Source organism: Somniosus microcephalus, chromosome 11 (assembly GCF_052327205.1).
Source record: "Somniosus microcephalus isolate GS21.2 chromosome 11, FLI_Smic_1.0, whole genome shotgun sequence".
NCBI classification, from domain to species: Eukaryota; Metazoa; Chordata; class Chondrichthyes; order Squaliformes; family Somniosidae; genus Somniosus; species Somniosus microcephalus.
Window position 1 is genome coordinate 89,474,014 of NC_140997.1, and position 26,105 is coordinate 89,500,118.

The 26,105-nt window shown below is 53.5% G+C and overlaps 1 protein-coding gene across 1 annotated transcript in view; it reads left to right on the forward strand.

Annotated features, from left to right (window-relative positions):
• nlrc3 (NLR family, CARD domain containing 3) overlaps positions 1–26,105 on the forward strand; it is a 76,835-nt gene that overhangs the window by 46,612 nt on the left and 4,118 nt on the right. The window contains exons 7-14 of the mRNA XM_085999953.1: positions 7,013–7,096; positions 7,810–7,893; positions 10,721–10,804; positions 12,429–12,512; positions 13,555–13,638; positions 15,167–15,250; positions 24,328–24,411; positions 24,902–24,985. Coding sequence (XP_085856079.1) covers positions 7,013–7,096; positions 7,810–7,893; positions 10,721–10,804; positions 12,429–12,512; positions 13,555–13,638; positions 15,167–15,250; positions 24,328–24,411; positions 24,902–24,985 — 672 coding nt within the window. The remainder of the gene's footprint in view (positions 1–7,012; positions 7,097–7,809; positions 7,894–10,720; positions 10,805–12,428; positions 12,513–13,554; positions 13,639–15,166; positions 15,251–24,327; positions 24,412–24,901; positions 24,986–26,105) is intronic.

A 26,105-nucleotide genomic window follows, 5' to 3' on the forward strand; every position in this document is an offset into this window, starting at 1 on the left:
GGGGACAGGGAGAGAGGGCACAGGCTGGGGGATGGGGAGAGAGGGCCCAAGCTGGGGGAGGGAGAGAGGGCCCAGGCTGGGAGACGGGGAGAGAGGGCCCAGGCTGGGGGAGGGAGAGAGGGCCCAGGCTGGGAGACGGGAAGAGAGGGCCCAGGCTGGGAGACGGGAAGAGAGGGCCCAGGCTGGGGGAGGGAGAGAGGGCCCAGGCTGGGGGACAGGGAGAGAGGGCCCAGGCTGGGGGAGGGAGAGAGTGCCCAGGCCGGGGGATGGGGAGAGATGGCCCAGGCTGGGGATTGGGGAGAGAGGGCCCAGGCTGGGAGGCGGGGAGAGAGGGCCCAGGCTGGGGGAGGGAGAGAGGGCCCAGGCTGGGGGAGGGAGAGAGGGCCCAGGCTGGGAGACGGGGAGAGAGGGCCCTGTCTGGGGGAGGGAGAGAGGGCCCAGGCTGGGGGACGGGGAGAGAGGGCCTAGGCTGGGGGAGGGAGAGAGGGCCCAGGCTGGGGGATAGGGAGAGAGGGCCCAGGCTGGGGGATGGGGAGAGAGGGCCCAAGCTGGGGGAGGGAGAGAGGGCCCAGGCTGGGGGAGAGAGAGAGGGCCCAGGCTGGGAGACGGGGAGAGAGGGCCCAGGCTGCGGGATGGGGAGAGAAGGCCCAGGCTGGGGGATGGGGCGAGAGGGCCCAGGCTGGGGGAGGCAGAGAGGGCCCAGGCTGGGAGATGGGGAGAGAGGGCCCAGGCTGGGAGACGGGGTGAGAGGGCCCAGGCTGGGCGACAGGGAGAGATGGCCCAGGCTGGGGGACGGGGAGAGAGGGCCCAGGCTGTGGGAGGGAGAGAGGGCCCAGGCTGGGGGAGGGAGAGAGGGCCCAGGCTGGGAGACGGGGAGAGAGGGCCCAGGCTGGGAGACGGGGAGAGAGGGCCAGGCTGGGGGATGGGGAGAGAGGGCCCAGGCTGGGAGGCGGGGAGAGAGGGCCCAGACTGGGGGTCGGGGAGAGGGGGCCCAGGGTGGGGGAGGGAGAGAGGGTCCAGGCTGGGGGACAGGTAGAGAGGGCCCAGGCTGGGGGAGGGAGAGAGGGCCCAGGCTGGGGGACAGGGAGAGAGGGCCCAGGCTGGGGGACAGGGAGAGAGTGCCCTGGCTGGGGGAGGGAGGGAGGGTCCAGGCTGGGGGAGGGAGAGAGGGTCCAGGCTGGGGGACGGGGAGAGAGGGTCCAGGCTGGGGGACGGGGAGAGAGGGCCCAGGCTGGGGGACGGGGAGAGAGGACCCAAGCTGGGGGATGGGGAGAGAGGGCCCAGGCTGGGGGAGGGAGAGAGAGCCCCGGCTGGGAGACGGGGAGAGAGGGCCCAGGCTGAGGGATGGGGAGAGAGGGCCCAGGCTGGGGGAGGGAGAGAGGACCCAGGCTGGGGGAGGGAGAGAGGGCCCAGGCTGGGGGAGGGGAGAGAGCGCCCAGGCGGGGGGACAGGGAGAGAGGGCCCAGGATGGGAGACGGGGAGAGAGGTCCCAGGCTGGGGGAGGGAGAGAGTGCCCTGGCTGGGGGAGGGAGAGAGGGTCCAGGCTGGGGGACACGGAGAGAGGGCCCAGGCTGGGGGAGGGAGAGAGGGCCCAGGCTGGGAGACAGGGAGAGAGGGCCGAGGCTGGGGGTGGGAGAGAGGGCCCAGGCTGGGGGAGGGAGAGAGGGCCCAGGCTGGGGGAGGGAGAGAGGGCCCAGGCTGGGGGATGGGGAGAGAGGGCCCAGGCTGGGGGAGGGAGAGAGGGCCCAGGCTGGGGGACAGGGAGAGAGGGCCCAGGCTGGGGGAGGGGAGAGAGGGCCCAGGCTGGGAGACGGGGAGAGAGAGGGCCCAGGCTGGGGGACAGGGAGAGAGGGCCCAGGCTGGGGGAGGGAGAGAGGGCCCAGGCTGGGGGATGGGGAGAGAGGGCCCAGGCTGGGGGACAGGGAGAGAGGGCCCAGTCTGGGGGAGGGAGAGAGGGCCCAGGCTGGGGGACAGGGAGAGAGGGCCCAGGCTGGGGGAGGGAGAGAGGGCCCAGGCTGGGGGACGGGGAGAGAGGGCCCAGGCTGGGGGAGGGAGAGAGCGCCCAGGCTGGGGGAGGGAGAGAGGGCCCAGCCTGGGGGAGGGAGAGAGAGGGCCCAGGCTGGGGGAGGGAGAGAGAGGACCCAGGCTGGGGGAGGGAGAGAGGGCCCAGGCTGGGGGAGGGAGAGAGGGCCCAGGCTGGGGGACAGGGAGAGAGGGCCCAGGCTGGGGGAGGGGAGAGAGGGCCCAGGCTGGGAGACGGGGAGAGAGAGGGCCCAGGCCGGGGGAGGGAGAGAGGGCCCAGGCTGCGGGAGGGAGAGAGAGGGCCCAGGCCGGGGGAGGGAGAGAGGGCCCAGGCTGGGGGAGGGAGAGAGGGCCCAGGCTGGGGGAGGGAGAGAGGGCACAGGCTGGGAGACAGGGCGAGAAGGCCCAGGCTGGGGGATGGGGAGAGTGGGTCCAGGCTGGGAGACAGGGAGAGAGAGGGTCCAGGCTGGGGGTGGGAGGGAAAAAGGGCCCAGGCTGGGAGATTGAGATTGAGGCCCCAGGCTGGGAAACTCCCTTTGGTTTGTGGGATGGGCAGATCCAGGAAGGGATATGGGAGAAAATAAGTTTAACAATGCAAAGGATTTCTGGACCTAGGCTAATGTGAGGAGCCCAGACTTTTGGAATTGTATAGGTCGGTGCTGAGTAACTGCACCAAGTGCTGTTAGAATGCACCAGGCTCCGATGGAAGCTGCAGGGACAGAAGTATGGTAGAATTGGCAGTACCTGATGTGAGGTCAGTGCCTCTGACCCCTGGCGAGCGAGCTGGACGGTCAATGCCTCTGAGCCCTGGCGAGGGAGCTGGATGGTCAATGCCTCTGACCCCTGGCGAGGGAGCTGGACAGTCAGTGCCTCTGACCCCTGGCGAGGGAGCTGGACTGTCAGTGCCTCTGACCCCTGGCGAGGGAGCTGGACAGTCAGTGCCTCTGACCCCTGGCGAGGGAGCTGGACGGTCAGTGCCTCTGACCCCTGGCGAGGGAGCTGGACAGTCAGTGCCTCTGACCCCTGGCGAGGGAGCTGGACGGTCAGTGCCTCTGACCCCTGGCGAAGGAGCTGGACGGTCAATGCCTCTGACCCCTGGCGAGGGAGCTGGACGGTCAGTGCCTCTGACCCCTGGCGAGGGAGCTGGACGGTCAGTGCCTCTGACCCCTGGCGAGGGAGCTGGATGGTCAGTGCCTCTGACCTCGGCGAGGGAGCTGGACGGTCAATGCCTCTGACCCCTGGCGAGGGAGCTGGACGGTCAGTGCCTCTGACCCCTGGCGAGGGAGCTGGATGGTCAGTGCCTCTGACCTCGGCGAGGGAGCTGGACGGTCAGTGCCTCTGACCCCTGGCGAGGGAGCTGGACGGTCAGTGCCTCTGACACCTGGCGAGGGAGCTGGACGGTCAGTGCCTCTGACCCCGGCGAGGGAGCTGGACGGTCAGTGCCTCTGACCCCTGGCGAGGGAGCTGGACGGTCAGTGCCTCTGACCCCTGGCGAGGGAGCTGGACGGTCAGTGCCTCTGACCCCTGGCGAGGGAGCTGGACGGTCAGTGCCTCTGACCCCTGGCGAGGGAGCTGGACGGTCAGTGCCTCTGACCCCTGGCGAGGGAGCTGGACGGTCAGTGCCTCTGACCCCTGGCGAGGGAGCTGGACGGTCAGTGCCTCTGACCCCTGGTGAGAGAGCTGGATGGTCAGTGCCTCTGACCCCTGGTGAGGGAACTGGACGGTCAGTGCCTCTGACCCCTGGCGAGGGAACTGGACGGTCAGTGCCTCTGACCCCTGGCGAGGGAGCTGGACGGTCAGTGCCTCTGACCCCTGGCGAGAGAGCTGGATGGTCAGTGCCTCTGACCCCGGCGAGGGAGCTGGACGGTCAGTGCCTCTGACCCTGGTGAGGGAACTGGATGGTCAACATGGATTTACAAAAGGTAAATCATGCTTGACTAATCTACTGGAATTTTTTGAGGATGTAACTGGTAGAATAGATAAGGGAGAACCAGTGGATGTGGTGTATTTGGACTTTCAGAAGGCTTTCGATAAGGTCCCGCATAAGAGATTAGCGTGCAAAATTAAGGCACATGGGATTGGGGGCAAGGTAGTGACTTGGATAGAGAACTGGTTGGCGGACAGAAAGCAAAGAGTTGGAATAAACGGGTCGTTTTCCGAGTGGCAGGCAGTGACTAGTGGGGTACCGCAAGGATCGGTCCTAGGACCCCAGCTGTTCACAATATATATTAATGATCTGGACGAGGGAATTGGATGTAATATCTCCAAATTTGCAGATGACACAAAGCTGGGTGGGAGGGTATGCTGTGAGGAGGATGTCGTGAAACTCCAGCACGACTTGGACAGGTTGGGTGATTGGGCAGAAACATGGCAAATGCACTATAATGTGGATAAATGTGAGGTTATCCACTTTGGTGGCAAAAACAGGAAGGCAGATTATTATTTGAATGGCAATAGATTGGGAGAAGGGGAAGTGCAAAGAGACCTGGGTGTTCTTGTGCACCAGTCGCTGAAGGTAAGCATGCAGGTGCAGCAGGCGGTTAAGAAGGCAAATGGTATGTTGGCCTTCGTAGCAAGAGGGTTCAAGTACAAGAACAAGGATGTCTTGCTGCAGTTGTACAGGGCCTTGGTGAGACCACACCTTGAGTATTGTGCGCAGTTTTGGTCGCCTTACCTGAGGAAGGACGTTCTTGCCATGGAAGGAGTGCAGCGAAGATTCACCAGGCTGATACCTGGGATGGCAGGAATGACGTATGAGGAGAGATTGTGTCGATTGGGCTTATACTTGTGATGAAATATTCCATTCATCACTGCCTGTGACTGTGGTCGGTTTCAAATATTCCATTCATCACTGCCTGTGACTGTGGTCGGTTTCAGTGTCATTTCCCTTCCCCCAGTCCTCATTGTATTGTTTATTGGAATGTGCTGGAATGTGCTGTGTGTGTAGGGCTCCGCCCATACCTGGCCCCTTTTGTAAGCTAGCTCAGTCTGGCCTCAGTCTCCAGAAGGAAGATATCTCTCTCTCTTACGTGTTACGTTCTAAGTTAATAAAAGCCTTGTTTTGTTTCGCTAACATCGAGTCTCGGAATTATTGAGGCACATCAATACTCACTGGAGTTTAGAAGATTGAGAGGGGATCTCATCGAAACCTATAAAATTCTGTCAGGCCTGGACAGACTAGATGCAGGAAGGATGTTTCTGATGGCCGGGGAGTCCAGAACCAGGTGTCATAGTCTAAGAATAAGGGGTAAGCCATTTAGGACAGAGATGAGGAGGAATTTCTTCACCCAGAGAGTGGTGAACCTGTGGAATTCTCTGCCACAGAGGGCGGTGGAGGCCAGTTCATTAAGTATATTCAAGAAAGAGTTGGATCTATTTCTTAAGGCTAAAGGGATCAAGGGATATGGGGAGAAGGCAGGGACAGGGTACTGAATTTGGATGATCAGCCATGATCTCATTGAATGGCGGAGCAGGCTCGAAGGGCAGAATGGCCTACTCCTGCTCCTATCTTCTATGTGCCTCTGACCCCGGCGAGGGAGCTGGCTGGTGGCTGTGTTTAATGAGCCTGCTGAGTGAGTGATTGTTGTGTTCATATGTTGCTTCCTGTGGTGGCTGCCTGTCTGCCTGTTGTATTGTGTGTGGTTTACACAGCCCAAGCTGCACTGTTACTAACCGACTCCGGATATGTGGCATCTGATTCACTGAAAGGTCGGCTCTCACTGCGAAACTGCATCACGTACTTGCAAATGAGTAAAGTCAAATATATGAGGGCGTGAGCAACGTAAAAGAAGGTGGGCATCTGTGTCGTTCCTCCTCACAGACCCCAATCTGTGGTGGATAGAAGGGAGGCCCTTGGTGGCACAGTTCCCTCTTTGTCTCAAAGGGCCTTGTCCAGGGCCTGCAGTGTGAGGAATCCCAGCCCTGGGCCTGCAGTGTGAGGAGTCGCAGGCCTGGTCTTGCAGTGTGAGGAGTCGCAGGCCTGGTCTTGCAGTGTGAGAAGTCGCAGCCCTGGGCCTGCAGTGTGAAGAATCCCAGCCCTGGGCCTGCAGTGTGAGGAATCCCAGCCCTGGGCCTGCAGTGTGAGGAGTCGCAGGCCTGGTCTTGCAGTGTGAGGAGTCGCAGGCCTGGTCTTGCAGTGTGAGAAGTCGCAGCCCTGGGCCTGCAGTGTGAAGAATCCCAGCCCTGGGCCTGCAGTGTGAGGAATCCCAGCCCTGGGCCTGCAGTGTGAGGAATCCCAGCCCTGGGCCTGCAGTGTGAGGAGTCGCAGGCCTGGTCTTGCAGTGTGAGGAGTCGCAGGCCTGGTCTTGCAGTGTGAGGAGTCGCAGGCCTGGTCTTGCAGTGTGAGAAGTCGCAGCCCTGGGCCTGCAGTGTGAAGAGTCCCAGCCTTGGGCCTGCAGTGTGAGGAATCCCAGCCCTGGGCCTGCAGTGTGAGGAATCCCAGCCCTGGGCCTGCAGTGTGAGGAATCCCAGCCCTGGGCCTGCAGTGTGAGGAATCCCAGCCCTGGGCCTGCAGTGTGAGGAGCCCCAGGCGCAGCTCAGGCCTGCAATGACAGTATGGGCTGAGAGGCTAAAGTGAGTCCAGGGGCTGCTGTTAATGCACAGATGTTGGTGGATGAGTAGGTTAGCAGGAAAGCAATCTGTTCATTGATGTCACACTAGGGTCCCTGCTGCAGCTAGAGCTGTCACTGCTCCTAGTTAGCAAGAGGTCTGCAGTGAAGAGCGGAGTTGGAATTCTGCAATATCACAGATTTCAAATTATTTGATCAGAAAACGAGAAGGTTTCAATTCCACTCCAACGATCGGGATCCCCCATTGGTTTGATGAACAGTGAAAGGAACCAACATTCAGCCACTGAAATACGTGATGGGATTTTTGACATTCTGGATTAAAGTGAAGCCCGTGAGTCTGTCCCCCCACCCCCCGCCCTCACCCCCCGACAATGTCCAGTTGATCACTCGCAGCTCTAACATTTCCTCTTGCTTCCCTGCAGCCTTCAGAATAATTTTGTGGGTGAAGATGGGGCAAAGTTCACCGCGGAAGCTCTTCACGTGAATCGCAAGCTGACCGTACTGAAGTAAGCATTCGGTAGATTCACCACTTGCTCACTGTAATATTCCCGCTGATTAGTTATGAATTTACCCCCCTTCAAGCACAGGCCATGTGCCCTGGTTCTGGACAAGGTAAAATAGCTGGTCATGTTCTGTAAGGTGCAGGTTTCTCCCTGTATCCTCGGAGAGTAACACTGAATATCACCCTCCAGCAGGCCAGAGGATGACAGTCTCAGCTGAGGCTGTGCTGGAATTCCCAGATCCCTGGGTTGAAGGGCAGTAACCAGGCAGCTGATAGATACACAAACGTATCCAGCTCTCTGAGTGAACCCAGAGTGAATGCCATTGGGATTCTTACTGTAAACAGGCTGCACTTTGATTGGTTTAGGCCTGAGCAGTAGGGGATTAGTGAAAGGAATTGGTCACCGAGTAAATACTGACCTACACAGGCCAGGATTGATCCCTGCCTGCTCTGTGCTGAGGTAGCTGACTTTACCGATGGAGTGGGGGGGGGTTTAGGATTTGACTTCAATCCCCAAACAAGGGAGCTTGAAAGTCAGCCAGGCTTCCCTCTCACGCTCCTCCCCATTTAACAGTGGCCATTGCTATCAGTGGAAAGCTCGCCCACGTTAATGTCGGAGGTGTTGGATCGGCTTGGCCGTGAGGCCTACCGTGGTGGAATAGCAGATACGCATTGTCTTTGGTCACACAATCAAACTTCTCTCTCTTTTCATTTCAGCCTTCAAAAGAATTCCATTGGCCACGAAGGAGCGAAGCGGATTGCGAGTGCCTTAAAACATAACGGGAGCCTAAAGGAACTCAAGTAAATCCCAGCTCTCTGCTTGGGCTCTGGGGGATTAAATATCTTTCCAAATTTTATTATGGAGCTCAACACCAGCGAGGAGTTCAACTGGTGCTGCAGCTTCTCCAGTACCCATTAACCATCAGCTCCTCCCCTTCTCCAGTACCCATTAACCATCAGCTCCTCCCCTTCTCCAGTACCCATTAACCATCAGCTCCTCCCCTTCAGTACCCATTAACCATCAGCTCCTCCCCTTCTCCAGTACCCATTAACCATCAGCTCCTCCCCTTCTCCAGTTCCCATTAACCATCAGTTCCTCCCCTTCACCAGTACCCATTAACCATCAGCTCCTCCCCTTCTCCAGTACCCATTAACCATCAGCTCCTCCCCTTCTCCAGTTCCCATTAACCATCAGCTCCTCCCCTTCTCCAGTACCCATTAACCATCAGCTCCTCCCCTTCTCCAGTACCCATTAACCATCAGCTCCTCCCCTTCTCCAGTACCCATTAACCATCAGCTCCTCCCCTTCTCCAGTACCCATTAACCATCAGTTCCTCCCCTTCTCCAGTTCCCATTAACCATCAGCTCCTCCCCTTCTCCAGTACCCATTAACCATCAGCTCCTCCCCTTCTCCAGTTCCCATTAACCATCAGTTCCTCCCCTTCACCAGTACCCATTAACCATCAGCTCCTCCCCTTCTCCAGTACCCATTAACCATCAGCTCCTCCCCTTCTCCAGTACCCATTAACCATCAGCTCCTCCCCTTCTCCAGTTCCCATTAACCATCAGTTCCTCCCCTTCTCCAGTACCCATTAACCATCAGCTCCTCCCCTTCTCCAGTACCCATTAACCATCAGCTCCTCCCCTTCTCCAGTACCCATTAACCATCAGTTCCTCCCCTTCTCCAGTACCCATTAACCATCTGCTCCTCCCCTTCTCCAGTTCCCATTAACCATCAGCTCCTCCCCTTCTCCAGTACCCATTAACCATCAGCTCCTCCCCTTCTCCAGTACCCATTAACCACCAACTCCTCCCCTTCTCCAGTACCCATTAACCATCAGTTCCTCCCCTTCTCCAGTACCCATTAACCATCAGTTCCTCCCCTTCTCCAGTACTCATTAACCATCAGCTCCTCCCCTTCTCCAGCACCCATTAACCATCAGTTCCTCCCCTTCTCCAGTACCCATTAACCATCTGCTCCTCCCCTTCTCCAGTACCCATTAACCATCAGTTCCTCCCCTTCTCCAGTACCCATTAACCATCAGTTTCTCCCCTTCTCCAGCACCCATTAACAACAACAGCAACAACAACTGGTATTTATATAGCACCTTTAACATAGTAAAACGTCCCAAGGCGCTTCACAGGAGCATTATCAAACAAAATTTGACACCGAGTCACATAAGGAGAAATTAGGGCAGGTGACCAAAAGCTTGCTCAAAGAGGTAGATTTTAAGAAGCGTCTTGAAGGAGGACAGAGAGGTGGAGAGGTTTAGGGAGGGAATTCCAGAGCTTTTAGGGCCAAGGCACAGCCGCCAATGGTGGAGTAATTAAAATCAGGGATGCATAAGTGGGCAGAATTGGAGGTGCGCAGATATCTAGGTGGTGGGGGGGTGTTATAGGGCTGGAGGAGGTTACAGAGATAGGGAGAGGCGAGGCCATGGAGGGATTTGAAAACAAGAATGAGAATTTTAAAATCGAGGCGTTGCTTAACCGGGAGCCAATGTAGGTCAGCGAGCACAGGCGTGATGGGTGAATGGGATTTGGTGCGAGTTAGGACACGGGCAGCCGAGTTTTGGATGACTTCCAAGTTTAGGGTAGAACGTGGGAGGCCAGCCAGGAGTGCATTGGAATAGTCAAGTCTAGAGGTGGCACGGTGGCATAGTGGTTAGCACTGTTGCCTCACAGCGCCAGGGACCCGGGTTCGAATCCGGCCTCGGGCAACTGTCTGTGTGGAGTTTGCACATTCTCCCCGTGTTTGCATGGGTTTCCTCCGGGTGCTCCGGTTTCCTCCCACAGTCCAAAGATGTGCAGGTTAGGTTGATTGGCTATGATAAATTGACCCTTAGTGTTAGGGGGATTAAATACGTGGGGTAATGGGGATAGGGTGGGATATGTGTTGGTGTAGGGGTTACGGGGATTGGGTGGGATATGTGTCGGTGCAGGCTCGATGGGCCGAAATGGCCTCTATCTGCACTGTGGGGTTTCTGTGATTCTGTGAGAGGTAACAAAGGCATGGACGAGGTTTTCAGCAGCAGATGAGCTGAAACGGGCAGAGTCAGGCTATGTTACGGAACTGGAAGTAGGCAGTCTTAGTGATGGCATGGATATGTGGTCAGAAGCTCATCTCGGGGTCAGATTCTGGTTCAGCCTCAGACAGTTGTCAGGGATGGTGTTGGTGGCTAGGGAATGGAGTTTGTGGTGGGAATCGAAGACAATGGCTTCGGTCTTCCCAATATTTAGCTGGAGGAAATCTCTGCTCATCCAGTGCTGGATGTCAGACAAGCAGTTTGACAAATCAGAGATAGTGAAGGGGTTGAGAGAGGTGGTGGTGAGGTAGAGCTGGGTGCCGTCAGCGTATATGTGAAAACTGATGCTGTGTTTTCGGATGATTTCACCGAGGGGCAACCTGTAGATGAGAAATAGGAGGGTGCCAAGGATAAATCTTTTAACCATCAGCTCATCCCATTCACCAGTGCCCATTAACCATCAGCTCATCACATTCACCAGTGCCCATTAACCATCAGCTCATCCCATTCACCGGTACCCATTAACCTTCAGCCCCTCCCCATTAACAGTGCCCATTAGCCCAGCTCCTGCTGTGGTGACCGATCTATACCTTGTTTTCCAGCCTGTGCAGTAACTGTGTGGGTGATATCGGAGCCACTGCCATAGCTGAAGCGTTGAAAGTGAACAGAAGCCTCACAACACTCAAGTAAGTGTCCGTCTCTGTGTCCTAACCGTCAGCAATCTCTCCACAGATGGTTTGTTGCAGGAAGAGCCGTGGATTAAACATATAGATCAAAGAGCAGAGTTTCCTGGCCTCCCCTCCCCTCTCCTGGCTTGGGCACTGGAAAGGCAAAGTGCAGATGAGATGTGCTCCACCTGTCCAAGCCTCAGAGTGCCCAGGTTAATAGAAACATAGAAACATAGAAGATAGGAGCAGGAGTAGGCCATTCGGCCCTTCGAGCCTGCTCCGCCATTCAACGAGATCATGGCTGATCATCCAAACCCTAGCACCCGGTCCCTACACCGACAGCCATCCCACCCAAGCCCTATCCCCGTAACCCCATGTATTTAATCCCCCCTAACACTAAGGGTCAATTTTTATCATGGCCAATCAACCTAACCCGCACATCTTTGGACTGTGGGAGGAAACCGGAGCACCCGGAGAACACCCATGCAAACACGGGGAGAATGTGCAAACTCCACACAGACAGTCACCCGAGGCCGGATTTGAACCCGGGTCCCTGGCGCTGTGAGGCAACAGTGCTAACCACTATGCCACCGTGGGTCATGACCAGGGCCCAATCACAGGCCGGTCTCGAATCTCTAATGGGGTCAGTGCTGCGGGGGGTGCCCATTGGGCGGGGTCCAAAATGTAACCGCTGGGATCGCAGCCCCTAGATTTTCATGGCCATCTATTCCCCTCAGCTCCTAACTGTATAAATCCCAAGGGGGAAAAATTGGGTTGATTTGCACTTCTCGTTAGTGCCCCCGGGGGGTGCTAATGGGGCACAAGTCCCCTAGCGCTCGGGCGCGGCGCCACTAACGCCTCCCACGAAATTCAGCGGGAGGTTAGCGGCGGCGGTAGCCAGTAGCACCCCGCGGCGCTGCGCTGTCAGCAATGACGTCATCACTGTGCGCAGCGCCCTGGCCGCAAACTTGGGTTGCGACCCCTGACCTATCGCTGGACGATACGTCCGACAGGGTCAGGGGGGCGTTTTTGTAGCCGTGGCGGCGCTACTTAAAGGGCAGGTGTCGGGCGGCTATTTCTTTTTTGAAATTAAAACAGGTAATGCTGGGAAACGCTCAGCAGGTCAGGCGGCATCCGGGGGGTTGTGACCAAATCCTCTTGAGTGCCAGGCTGTTTTCCCGGCACCCCGCTGTCTGGTGGTCCAGCAGGTCCCCGGTGTGCGATGTGGTAGGCCCCTTCCCTTTAATCAGGGGCGGGAGATCTGCAATGATGTGGCGCTATGTGCCGACGTGCATGGCGGCTGTAGCACGTAGCGCGATATTCTGTTGTAGCGCACTTGGGGCGCTACAACTGAATTTCAGGCGGAGGGGCGCTAGTTTTTCGGGGCGACGTTTGCTCCCCAAAAGGGGTGACACCGAATTTCCCCCCCTCAAGCCTGTCCAGATACACCGCTCCTGTATCTGGGGATCACTGACTTTCCCAGTTGCAAGCAGGAAAGTAAATGGTCTGAGGTTCTGTTCAGGACCAGCAGTCTGTTTACTGTGATAATTAACTACAAATATGTTAATTGATTGCTGCTAATTACTGATCAGTTAGCGAAGTCTTCCTCGGATGGTGACTGGTGCAATTTTCCTTTCTCTAGTCTCCAGAGTAATTCCATCAGTAACAATGGCGCCACGGCCCTGACTGCAGCTCTGAAACTGAACGAAGGCCTCATCAACCTGAAGTAAGACTCCGTGCCTCGAGCCTCGAGCCTCAATCTGTTGGCGGTGGCCAGAGGCTGGGCACCAGGTTTTCAATGTTTCTGTGTGAATGGAGTCAGGCTTTGGGTGGAACAGTATTTATTAAGATGTGTAAAGCTGATATTTTACTTTCATTTCTTCTGAATGTGATAAAGTGAATGTGAAGTATTATAAAATATGCTTTGTGTAGCTATTAAATCATGAGCAATAATGTGGGATACACAACAGACAAAGATGAAGATAGATGGCAGTTCAGTAATGGTACTCCTCTGTTGCCCCTCTAGATATCCTCCCATTGCCCCTCTAGATATCCTTCCATTGCCCCTCTAGATATCCTCCATTGCCCCTCTAGATATCCTTCCATTGCCTCTCTAGATATCCTTCCATTGCCCCTCTAGATATCCTCCCATTGCCTCTCGAGATCTCCCTCTATTGCCCCTCTAGATATCCTCCCATTGCTCCTCTAGATAGCCCTCCATTGCCCCTCTAGATAATCCTCCATTGCCCCTCTAGATAATCCTCCATCGCTCCTCTAGATATCCTCCATAGCCCCTCTAGATATCCCTCCATTGCCCCTCTAGATATCTTCCATTGCCCCTCTAGATATCCTCCATTGCCCTTCTGGATATCCTCCATTGCCTTTCTGGATATCCTCCATTGCCCCTCTAGATATCCTCTCATTGCCCCTCTAGATATCCCTCATTGCCCCTCTAGATATCCCTCATTGCCCCTCTAGATATCCCTCATTGCCCCGCTAGATATCCTCCATTGCCCCTCTAGATATCCCTCCATTGCCCCTCTAGATATCCTTCCATTGCCCCTCTAGATATCCCTCCATTGCCCCTCTAGATATCCTTCCATTGCCCCTCTAGATATCCCTCCATTGCCCCTCTAGATATCCTCCATTACCTTTTGTGGTATCCCTTTGGCTGTCTCTCTATTTTGTCAGTGGATATCTGTGTTGTTGAATGCTGTGGGTAGAGTAGAATGAGTTCCAATTTTATTAAATTGTGTTTCCATTTCTAGCCTTCGAGAAAATTCTATTGGCCTCAATGGTGCTCGGGAAATCGCAAATGCCCTCCGTGTGAACAAGGTGCTCAGGACCTTGGAGTAAGTCTCACCCTGATAAACCACCTTCTTAGCACTTCAAAGGTCAACCTTAAGCTGTTCCCGTGGGTGGCACTGCGTGTTAGCGGAGTGAGGACCCTTTAATTCCATCATACAGAAGTGTGAACTGAGGGCTCTTGTACATTGTACATTCTTGCTTACAAAGAATGAGTGGTTTTGTATCTTAAAGGGGCTACGACTCACATCCATATTAATGATTGGCCCAGCTCCTGCAACAACCTATACCAATCAATCAGGAATAATGTGTGCTGGGAATAATGACATCTTTATACATTGCTGATGTTATCACAAATACCCTGACAGAGTGCAATCCTGGGCTCTGCCCTCAAATTTCTGTTTAAATGTCTAATATCATTTAAGATACAGACAGAGGGAATTAGCTCTGTGTTGACGTTTCTTCTCCAGCTGCAAACATTAACTGAGTAAGTCGTAAAAACAGATGAAAGTGAAGATGAGATGGACCAGCAATGGTCCGAGTGCCAGTACAATATTACGCACTGCTCACTTGCTGAGAAAGCTGTGGCCGGTGCAATGGTATGGGAGTATGGGGGTCCTGGGCCTGCAACCCAGAGGGCATGAGTTCAAATCCCACTGGGGCAAGTTGTGAAAGCGCATTCAATAAATTTATGGGGTAGAAGCAGAAATGACCATGAAAGCATCCAAATTGCTGCAAAAATCCAACTGGTTCATGAATGTCCTTCAGGGGAGGTGGGGGTCATTGGAGGGGGTTGGAAGGCTGGAGGGGGGGTGGGGCGGTTGGGGGACTGGAACCGGGTGTTGGAAGGCCAGAGGGGGTTTCGGAGGCCGGGGGGGCTTGTTGGAAGGCCGGAGGGGGGTCATGGTGGAAGGAGGGGGTGGCGGTCGGAGGCTTCGGGGGGGGGCGGGGGAGGTCGGTGGGAGATCAGTAGGGTCGGGGATGGTGTCCGATCGTGGGGGGTTGGCGAAGCAGGAACGCTGGAAAGGCATTTACCTCCTGTTTCCAGCAGTCCTCGCCTTCCTTTAGCTGGTGGGTTTCCCGAGGCCCGGGAAACCCAGCCAGAGTTAAATTTAAAATAGAGCTTCAAAATGAGGCGCACAGCCTCATTATAATATTGAAAGTGCCAACCCACCTCCTGGGAGCGGATTAGCTGACCGACCGCCCCCGCCCCCCACCCCGGTCCTGGGCGGGTTGGTGTCAGGATTCAGATTTTTAACACTTTAACCTCCGACCCGACCCCTACCCACTCGTTTTTTAAGCTTAAAATTCCCCCCTCCTCCCACCTGAAGTGGCCAAGTGGCAGCCAGTTGTACATCACTCTGCAACTGGGGAAGGGCAATAAATGAGGCTTTGCCAGGGTTGCCCAGGAGAAGCCCCTTCAGGAGCACGGTCACCACCTGATGCAACATCTATCAGAGACATTATTTACTTCACCTCAATGCTGGGTTGTGCAGTCCCGTCAGGAGAGCCCCTTCGGGCAGATGATGTTTCTGGTATAAGGATCGCTGAATGCTCTCTGTTTCTCGTTCTCAGTTTAACAGCGAACCTGTTACATGATGAAGGAACTGCAGCCATTGCTTCCGCTATCCAAGAGAATCAGACCCTCACATCTCTGCAGTAAGTACATTGATCTCTGCTCCATTTTCATGGTATTTTCTATTTCATTAGATCCCTCTGTGCTGCATTGCCTTCTCTGCCCCAATCCCAGTCACCTGGCTTTTCCATTCTCGACTCGGAGGCTGAAACACACAGCAGGGTGCCACTCTACTTCTGGCCAGCGTTGAATCAGTGGAGCAACCAAGAAACAGGAGAACCGCACTTGGGAACTGCAGACTCTCACCACCGAACAATGTGTTGGGTTTTAACATGAGACTGGAGTTCCCATTTACTGGCAGTGTGAGGTGACAGTGAATGTGAGTGAATGGCAGTCTGAAGTTAGTGAGTGTTAATGGCAGTGTGAGTGCGGAGTGAGTGTGTTAATGGCAGTGTGAGTGCGAGTGAGTGTGTTAATGGTAGTGTGAGTGCGGAGTGAGTGTTAATGGCAGTGTGAGTGCGGAGTGAGTGTGTTAATGGCAGTGTGAGTGCGGAGTGAGTGTGTTAATGGCAGTGTGAGTGCGGAGTGAGTGTGTTAATGGCAGTGTGAGTGCGGAGTGAGTGTGTTAATGGCAGTGTGAGTGCGGAGTGAGTGTGTTAATGGCAGTGTGAGGTGACAGTGAATGTGAGTGAATGGCAGTCTGAAGTTAGTGAGTGTTAATGGCAGTGTGAGTGCGGAGTGAGTGTGTTAATGGCAGTGTGAGTGCGAGTGAGTGTGTTAATGGTAGTGTGAGTGCGGAGTGAGTGTTAATGGCAGTGTGAGTGCGGAGTGAGTGTGTTAATGGCAGTGTGAGTGCGGAGTGAGTGTGTTAATGGCAGTGTGAGTGCGGAGTGAGTGTGTTAATGGCAGTGTGAGTGCGGAGTGAGTGTGTTAATGGCAGTGTGAGTGCGGAGTGAGTGTGTTAATGGCAGTGTGAGTGCGGAGTGAGTGTGTTAATGGCAGTGTGAGTGCGGAGTGAGTGTGTTAATGGCAGTGTGAGTGCGAGTGAGTGTGTTAATGGCAGTGTGAGTGCGAGTGAGTGTGTTAATGGCAGTGTGAGTGCGGAGTGAGTGTGTTAATGGCAGTGTGAGTGCGGAGTGAGTGTGTTAATGGCAGTGTGAGTGCGGAGTGAGTGTGTTAATGGCAGTGTGAGTGCGGAGTGAGTGTGTTAATGGCAGTGTGAGTGCGGAGTGAGTGTGTTGATGGCAGTGTGAGTGCGGAGTGAGTGTGTTAATGGCAGTGTGAGTGCGGAGTGAGTGTGTTAATGGCAGTGTGAGTGCGAGTGAGTGTGTTAATGGCAGTGTGAGTGCGAGTGAGTGTGTTAATGGCAGTGTGAGTGCGGAGTGAGTGTGTTAATGGCAGTGTGAGTGCGAGTGAGTGTGTTAATGGCAGTGTGAGTGCGGAGTGAGTGTGTTAATGGCAGTGTGAGTGCAAGTGAGTGTGTTAATGGCAGTGTGAGTGCGGAGTGAGTGTGTTAATGGCAGTGTGAGTGCGGAGTGAGTGTGTTAATGGTAGTGTGAGTGTGGAGTGTGTTAATGGTAGTGTGAGTGCGGAGTGAGTGTGTTAATGGCAATGTGAGTGTGGAGTGTGTTAATGGTAGTGTGAGTGCGGAGTGAGTGTGTTAATGGCAGTGTGAGTGCGGAGTGAGTGTGTTAATGGCAGTGTGAGTGCGGAGTGACTGTGTTTATGGTAGTGTGAGAGCGGAGTGAGTGTGTTAATGGCAGTGTGAGTGCAGAGTGAGTGTGTTAATGGCAGTGTGAGTGCGGAGTGAGTGTGTTAATGGCAGTGTGAGTGCGGAGTGAGTGTGTTAATGGCAGTGTGAGTGCGGAGTGAGTGTGTTAATGGCAGTGTGAGTGCGGAGTGAGTGTGTTAATGCCAGTGTGAGTGCGGAGTGAGTGTGTTAATGGCAGTGTGAGTGCGGAGTGAGTGTGTTAATGCCAGTGTGAGTGCGGAGTGAGTGTGTTAATGGCAGTGTGAGTGCGGAGTGAGTGTGTTAATGGCAGTGTGAGTGCGGAGTGAGTGTGTTAATGCCAGTGTGAGTGTGGAGTGAGTGTGTTAATGGCAGTGTGAGTGCAGAGTGAGTGTGTTAATGGCAGTGTGAGTGCGGAGTGAGTGTGTTAATGGCAGTGTGAGTGCGGAGTGAGTGTGTTAATGGCAGTGTGAGTGCGGAGTGAGTGTGTTAATGGCAGTGTGAGTGCGGAGTGAGTGTGTTAATGCCAGTGTGAGTGCGGAGTGAGTGTCTTAATGGCAGTGTGAGTGCGGAGTGAGTGTGTTAATGCCAGTGTGAGTGCGGAGTGAGTGTGTGAATGGCAGTGTGAGTGCGGAGTGAGTGTGTTAATGGCAGTGTGAGGGCGGAGTGAGTGTGTTAATGCCAGTGTGAGTGTGGAGTGAGTGTGTTAATGGCAGTGTGAGTGCAGAGTGAGTGTGTTAATGGCAGTGTGAGTGCGGAGTGAGTGTGTTAATGGCAGTGTGAGTGCGAGTGAGTGTGTTAATGGCAGTGTGAGTGCGGAGTGAGTGTGTTAATGGCAGTGTGAGTGCGAGTGAGTGTGTTAATGGCAGTGTGAGTGCGAGTGAGTGTGTTAATGGCAGTGTGAGTGCGGAGTGAGTGTGTTAATGGCAGTGTGAGTGCGGAGTGAGTGTGTTAATGCCAGTGTGAGTGTGGAGTGTGTTAATGGCAGTGTGAGTGCGAGTGAGTGTGTTAATGGCAGTGTGAGTGCGAGTGAGTGTGTTAATGGCAGTGTGAGTGCGGAGTGAGTGTGTTAATGGCAGTGTGAGTGCGGAGTGAGTGTGTTAATGGCAGTGTGAGTGCGGAGTGAGTGTGTTAATGGCAGTGTGAGTGCGGAGTGAGTGTGTTAATGGCAGTGTGAGTGCGGAGTGAGTGTGTTAATGGCAGTGTGAGTGCGGAGTGAGTGTGTTAATGGCAGTGTGAGTGCGGAGTGAGTGTGTTAATGGCAGTGTGAGTGCGGAGTGAGTGTGTTAATGGCAGTGTGAGTGCGGAGTGAGTGTGTTAATGGCAGTGTGAGTGCGGAGTGAGTGTGTTAATGGCAGTGTGAGTGCGGAGTGAGTGTGTTAATGGCAGTGTGAGTGCGGAGTGAGTGTGTTAATGGCAGTGTGAGTGCGAGTGAGTGTGTTAATGGCAGTGTGAGTGCGAGTGAGTGTGTTAATGGCAGTGCGAGTGAGTGTGTTAATGGCAGTGTGAGTGCGAGTGAGTGTGTTAATGGCAGTGTGAGTGCGGAGTGAGTGTGTTAATGGCAGTGTGAGTGCGGAGTGAGTGTGTTAATGGCAGTGTGAGTGCGGAGTGAGTGTGTTAATGGCAGTGTGAGTGCGAGTGAATGTGTTAATGGCAGTGTGAGTGCGGAGTGAGTGTGTTAATGGCAGTGTGAGTGCGAGTGAGTGTGTTAATGGCAGTGTGAGTGCGGAGTGAGTGTGTTAATGGCAGTGTGAGTGCGGAGTGAGTGTGTTAATGGTAGTGTGAGTGTGGAGTGTGTTAATGGTAGTGTGAGTGCGGAGTGAGTGTGTTAATGGCAATGTGAGTGTGGAGTGTGTTAATGGTAGTGTGAGTGCGGAGTGAGTGTGTTAATGGCAGTGTGAGTGCGGAGTGAGTGTGTTAATGGCAGTGTGAGTGCGGAGTGACTGTGTTTATGGTAGTGTGAGTGCGGAGTGAGTGTGTTAATGGCAGTGTGAGTGCAGAGTGAGTGTGTTAATGGCAGTGTGAGTGCGGAGTGAGTGTGTTAATGGCAGTGTGAGTGCGGAGTGAGTGTGTTAATGCCAGTGTGAGTGCGGAGTGAGTGTCTTAATGGCAGTGTGAGTGCGGAGTGAGTGTGTTAATGCCAGTGTGAGTGCGGAGTGAGTGTGTGAATGGCAGTGTGAGTGCGGAGTGAGTGTGTTAATGGCAGTGTGAGTGCGGAGTGAGTGTGTTAATGCCAGTGTGAGTGTGGAGTGAGTGTGTTAATGGCAGTGTGAGTGCAGAGTGAGTGTGTTAATGGCAGTGTGAGTGCGGAGTGAGTGTGTTAATGGCAGTGTGAGTGCGAGTGAGTGTGTTAATGGCAGTGTGAGTGCGGAGTGAGTGTGTTAATGGCAGTGTGAGTGCGAGTGAGTGTGTTAATGGCAGTGTGAGTGCGAGTGAGTGTGTTAATGGCAGTGTGAGTGCGGAGTGAGTGTGTTAATGGCAGTGTGAGTGCGGAGTGAGTGTGTTAATGCCAGTGTGAGTGTGGAGTGTGTTAATGGCAGTGTGAGTGCGAGTGAGTGTGTTAATGGCAGTGTGAGTGCGAGTGAGTGTGTTAATGGCAGTGTGAGTGCGGAGTGAGTGTGTTAATGGCAGTGTGAGTGCGGAGTGAGTGTGTTAATGGCAGTGTGAGTGCGGAGTGAGTGTGTTAATGGCAGTGTGAGTGCGGATTGAGTGTGTTAATGGCAGTGTGAGTGCGGAGTGAGTGTGTTAATGCCAGTGTGAGTGTGGAGTGTGTTAATGGCAGTGCGAGTGAGTGTGTTAATGGCAGTGTGAGTGCGAGTGAGTGTGTTAATGGCAGTGTGAGTGCGGAGTGAGTGTGTTAATGGCAGTGTGAGTGCGGAGTGAGTGTGTTAATGGCAGTGTGAGTGCGGAGTGAGTGTGTTAATGGCAGTGTGAGTGCGAGTGAATGTGTTAATGGCAGTGTGAGTGCGGAGTGAGTGTGTTAATGGCAGTGTGAGTGCGAGTGAGTGTGTTAATGGCAGTGTGAGTGCGGAGTGAGTGTGTTAATGGCAGTGTGAGTGCGGAGTGAGTGTGTTAATGGCAGTGTGAGTGCGGAGTGAGTGTGTTAATGGCAGTGTGAGTGCGAGTGAGTGTGTTAATGGCAGTGTGAGTGCGGAGTGAGAGTGTTAATGGCAGTGTGAGTGCGGAGTGAGTGTGTTAATGGCAGTGTGAGTGCGGAGTGAGTGTGTTAATGGCAGTGTGAGTGCGGAGTGAGTGTGTTAATGGCAGTGTGAGTGCGGAGTGAATGTGTTAATGGCAGTGTGAGTGCGAGTGAGTGTGTTAATGGCAGTGTGAGTGCGGAGTGAGTGTGTTAATGGCAGTGTGAGTGCGAGTGAGTGTGTTAATGGCAGTGTGAGTGCGGAGTGAGTGTGTTAATGGCAGTGTGAGTGCGGAGTGAGTGTGTTAATGGCAGTGTGAGTGCGAGTGAGTGTGTTAATGGCAGTGTGAGTGCGGAGTGAGTGTGCTAATGGCAGTGTGAGTGCGGAGTGAGTGTGTTAATGGCAGTGTGAGTGCGGAGTGAGTGTGTTAACGGCAGTGTGAGTGCAGAGTGAGTGTGTTAATGGCAGTGTGAGTGCGGAGTGAGTGTGTTAATGGCAGTGTGAGTGCGGAGTGAGTGTGTTTGTGTTAATGGCAGTGTGAGTGCGGAGTGAGTGTGTTAATGCCAGTGTGAGTGCGGAGTGAGTGTGTTAATGGCAGTGTGAGTGCGGAGTGAGTGTGTTAATGGCAGTGTGAGTGCGGAGTGAGTGTGTTAATGCCAGTGTGAGTGTGGAGTGAGTGTGTTAATGGCAGTGTGAGTGCAGAGTGAGTGTGTTAATGGCAGTGTGAGTGCGGAGTGAGTGTGTTAATGCCAGTGTGAGTGCGGAGTGAGTGTGTTAATGGCAGTGTGAGTGCGGAGTGAGTGTGTTAATGCCAGTGTGAGTGCGGAGTGAGTGTGTTAATGGCAGTGTGAGTGCGGAGTGAGTGTGTTAATGCCAGTGTGAGTGCGGAGTGAGTGTGTTAATGGTAGTGTGAGTGTGGAGTGTGTTAATGGCAGTGTGAGTGCGGAGTGAGTGTGTTAATGGCAGTGTGAGTGCGGAGTGAGTGTGTTAATGGCAGTGTGAGTGCGGAGTGAGTGTGTTAATGGCAGTGTGAGTGCGGAGTGAGTGTGTTAATGGTAGTGTGAGTGTGGAGTGTGTTAATGGCAGTGTGAGTGCGGAGTGAGTGTGTTAATGGCAGTGTGAGTGCGGAGTGAGTGTTAATGGCAATGTGAGTGCGGAGTGAGTGTGTTAATGGTAGTGTGAGTGCGGAGTGAGTGTGTTAATGGTAGTGTGAGTGTGGAGTGTGTTAATGGCAGTGTGAGTGCGGAGTGAGTGTGTTAATGGCAGTGTGAGTGCGGAGTGAGTGTGTTAATGGCAGTGTGAGTGCGGAGTGAGTGTGCTAATGGCAGTGTGAGTGCGGAGTGAGTGTGTTAATGGTAGTGTGAGTGCGGAGTGAGTGTGCTAATGGCAGTGTGAGTGCGGAGTGAGTGTGTTAATGGTAGTGTGAGTGTGGAGTGTGTTAATGGCAGTGTGAGTGCGGAGTGAGTGTGTTAATGGCAGTGTGAGTGCGGAGTGAGTGTGTTAATGGCAGTGTGAGTGCGGAGTGAGTGTGCTAATGGCAGTGTGAGTGCGGAGTGAGTGTGTTAATGGCAATGTGAGTGCGGAGTGAGTGTGTTAATGGCAGTGTGAGTGCGGAGTGAGTGTGTTAATGACAGTGTGAGTGCGGAGTGAGTGTGTTACTGGCAATGTGAGTGCGGAGCGAGTGTGTTAATGCCAGTGTGAGTGCGGAGTGAGTGTGTTAACGGCAGTGTGAGTGCGGAGTGAGTGTGTTACTGGCAATGTGAGTGCGGAGCGAGTGTGTTAATGCCAGTGTGAGTGCGGAGTGAGTGTGTTAACGGCAGTTTGAGTGCAGAGTGAGTGTGTTAATGGCAGTGTGAGTGCGGAGTGAGTGTGTTAATGGTAGTGTGAGTGCGGAGTGAGTGTGTTAATGGTAGTGTGAGTGCGGAGTGAGTGTGTTAATGGCAGTGTGAGTGCGGAGTGAGTGTGTTAATGGTAGTGTGAGTGCGGAGTGAGTGTGTTAATGGTAGTGTGAGTGTGGAGTGTGTTAATGGTAGTGTGAGTGCGGAGTGAGTGTGTTAATGGCAGTGTGAGTGCGGAGTGAGTGTGTTACTGGCAATGTGAGTGCGGAGTGAGTGTGTTAATGGCAGTGTGAGTGCGGAGTGAGTGTGTTAATGCCAGTGTGAGTGCGGAGTGAGTGTGTTAATGGCAGTGTGAGTGCGGAGTGAGTGTGTTAATGGCAGTGTGAGTGCGGAGTGAGTGTGTTAATGCCAGTGTGAGTGTGGAGTGAGTGTGTTAATGGCAGTGTGAGTGCAGAGTGAGTGTGTTAATGGCAGTGTGAGTGCGGAGTGAGTGTGTTAATGCCAGTGTGAGTGCGGAGTGAGTGTGTTAATGGCAGTGTGAGTGCGGAGTGAGTGTGTTAATGCCAGTGTGAGTGCGGAGTGAGTGTGTTAATGGCAGTGTGAGTGCGGAGTGAGTGTGTTAATGCCAGTGTGAGTGCGGAGTGAGTGTGTTAATGGTAGTGTGAGTGTGGAGTGTGTTAATGGCAGTGTGAGTGCGGAGTGAGTGTGTTAATGGCAGTGTGAGTGCGGAGTGAGTGTGTTAATGGCAGTGTGAGTGCGGAGTGAGTGTGTTAATGGCAGTGTGAGTGCGGAGTGAGTGTGTTAATGGTAGTGTGAGTGTGGAGTTTGTTAATGGCAATGTGAGTGCGGAGTGAGTGTGTTAATGGTAGTGTGAGTGCGGAGTGAGTGTGTTAATGGTAGTGTGAGTGTGGAGTGTGTTAATGGCAGTGTGAGTGCGGAGTGAGTGTGTTAATGGCAGTGTGAGTGCGGAGTGAGTGTGTTAATGGCAGTGTGAGTGCGGAGTGAGTGTGCTAATGGCAGTGTGAGTGCGGAGTGAGTGTGTTAATGGCAATGTGAGTGCGGAGTGAGTGTGTTAATGGCAGTGTGAGTGCGGAGTGAGTGTGTTAATGACAATGTGAGTGCGGAGTGAGTGTGTTAATGGCAGTGTGAGTGCGGAGTGAGTGTGTTAATGGCAGTGTGAGTGCGGAGTGAGTGTGTTACTGGCAATGTGAGTGCGGAGTGAGTGTGTTTATGGCAGTGTTTGTGCGGAGTGAGTGTGTTAATGGCAGTGTGAGTGCGGAGTGAGTGTGTTAATGGCAGTGTGAGTGCGGAGTGAGTGTGTTAATGGCAGTGTGAGTGCGGAGTGACTGTGTTTATGGTAGTGTGAGTGTGGAGTGTGTTAATGGCAGTGTGAGTGCGGAGTGAGTGTGTTAATGGTAGTGTGAGTGCGGAGTGAGTGTGTTAATGGCAATGTGAGTGCGGAGTGAGTGTGTTAATGGCAATGTGAGTGTGGAGTGTGTTAATGGCAGTGTGAGTGCGGAGTGAGTGTGTTAATGGCAGTGTGAGTGCGGAGTGTGTTAATGGCAGTGTGAGTGCGGAGTGAGTGTGTTAATGGTAGTGTGAGTGCGGAGTGAGTGTGTTAATGGCAATGTGAGTGTGGAGTGTGTTAATGGCAGTGTGAGTGCGGAGTGAGTGTGTTAATGGCAGTGTGAGTGCGGAGTGAGTGTGTTAATGGTAGTGTGAGTGCAGAGTGAGTGTGTTAATGGTAGTGTGAGTGCGGAGTGAGTGTGTTAATGGCAATGTGAGTGTGGAGTGTGTTAATGGCAGTGTGAGTGCGGAGTGAGTGTGTTAATGGCAGTGTGAGTGCGGAGTGTGTTAATGGCAGTGTGAGTGCGGAGTGAGTGTGTTAATGGCAGTGTGAGTGCGGAGTGAGTGTGTTAATGGCAGTGTGTGTGCGGAGTGAGTGTGTTAATGGCAGTGTGAGTGCGGAGTGAGTGTGTTAATGGCAGTGTGAGTGCGGAGTGAGTGTGTTAATGGCAATGTGAGTGTGGAGTGTGTTAATGGCAGTGTGAGTGCGGAGCGAGTGTGTTAATGGCAGTGTGAGTGCGGAGTGACTGTGTTAATGGCAGTGTGAGGATTCAATGAGCGGTATGTGGTCTCAGTATGTTTGCCGCTAATTGTGTTGCCAAATTTGACAAGTGAGAATTAAAATGTGAATGAATTTGAATTTATTTTGAATAGGAGATCATATTTATCCAAAAGAGATGGAAAAGTTGGAGTTCAAACTCGGTGCCCTGAAGGAGCAGAGATATCCGTGCAGTGATGTTTGTAAAGGTTTAAATAAGATGGATTTCAATTGTTCTGTGCTGTGCTCTATGCTGGGGATTAATGTACATCTTGGAACTAGTTGGAGAATATGGATATGAGAGGCTGATGGGCACTCACCATTTAATGTCTGTCCATGTTCTCTTTCACAGTCTTCAGTGGAACTTCATCAGTTCGGAAGCTGCCAAAGCCTTAGCTCAAGCACTACAGTCCAATCGCAGCATCACCAGCCTCGAGTAAGTCTCTGTCTCGCTCACCTGCTACCAGCTGCATTTCATTCACTGCTGCACCCCCACTGTGTGGCACTAAGGTCAGAGAGTCACATGCCAAAGGTGAACCTCAAAATACACACCACAGGCCATCTCTCCAATCTCAAGGTCTCAATCACCAACCAGCTGCCAGGACCACCCACCACTGCCCCATCTCAGCCTATGTCAGCCCCACTGCTGCTGAAACCCTTATCCATGCTTTGGTCACCTCTACACTCAAGCTTTCTAACGCTCTCCTTGCTGGTGGACACAGTTCCTTATGCAGGGGCGAGGCTGGGAAGGAGTTAAACACGAGGATGAGGATATTAAATCTGAGCCAACGTAGGTCAGTGAGGACGGGGGCGATGGGAGAGTGGGGCAGCAGGATTAGATTTACCACCCGTGCCCCTCTCATCACATTATTTACATTCCCGCTGATGTCCTCATCATTAATTATTTGGGCTTGTTTTTGTTCTAGCCTTCAGGAAAACAGCATTGGAGATGAAGGAATCATCGCTCTTTCAGCTGCGCTCAAATGTAACTCGGTGCTGACCTCCTTGTAGTAAGTTTCTGTTTGCTTGTTTATGTTGTGTATGTAACCTGTTCCACCTTAAGAGAGCTTAAGCCTGTTCCACCTTTAGAGATGTACTACTTTCTCAGGCTGCTGTAGACGTAATACCGGGGGTGAACACACCGGTATATAAGCACTGTGCAGTAATCTTGTATGCAGTGTAGTCTCTACCTCCAACCAGTAAAGACCTGCTTTATTGTTACTGATTAAGTCTGAGTATTAATTACTTGAACAACTCACAGACTTAACACTGGCGACTAGTCAGGTTCTTACCCTGCGGCAGTTATTCCACGGCGGCTTCGTCCAAAGACAGGACGTTGAAGAGAGGTTTCAATCCTCAACACCCCACTCAAAACTGAAGGGCAGCAGAAATCCTGACAGCTTCCAGCGACTGGAAGCGACAGGCATTAGGACCCTGAAGCCTCCATAACCTCGTGGGTAATCCAGAGCCCGGGAGGGAGCGAGCAAGAGCCGCGCGAGCGGGTGAGCCAGAGGCCGGGAGCCGCTTCAAGTGCGAGGCGCAGCGCGGGCCAGCGATCGGGACCAAAGATAAGGGCCGCACTCGGACTGAAAGGCGCGGCGGCTGCAGAAGCTCAAGGTGCGAGAGCCGCGGTGCACAGCGCGGGCTATCGATCGCGGCGAAGATAAGGGCCGCACTCGGGGGCTGAAGGGAGACGGCATCGGGGGACGGGTGAAGACCGCCAAGCGCGGGAAAACCGCCATTTTGTGGGCGGAGGACGACGGCAAGAGCGGGAAGCCGCCATCTTTGATAACAAGTAAAGAAAATAAAATCTGAGAAATTGCAAATCTACAATGCCTAAACACGGGAATATTAGCACCTTTGATAGTGACCTCGAAGATTGGGCCATATATGTTGAAAGAGTAAAAAATTATTGTAAGGCCAATAAAATTCGTGACCAAGATAAAGCTCTAACATTATTAAATTTAATGGGTGCGAAGACATACGGGCAATTGAAACACCTGTTATCACCAGATGAACCGGCGGATAAGACGTTCGATGAGATTGTTACTGTCCTGAAAGATCATCTAAACCCCACGCCGCTGATGCTAGCGGAACGATTTAAATTTTACGACAGAAGGCAGCTACAGC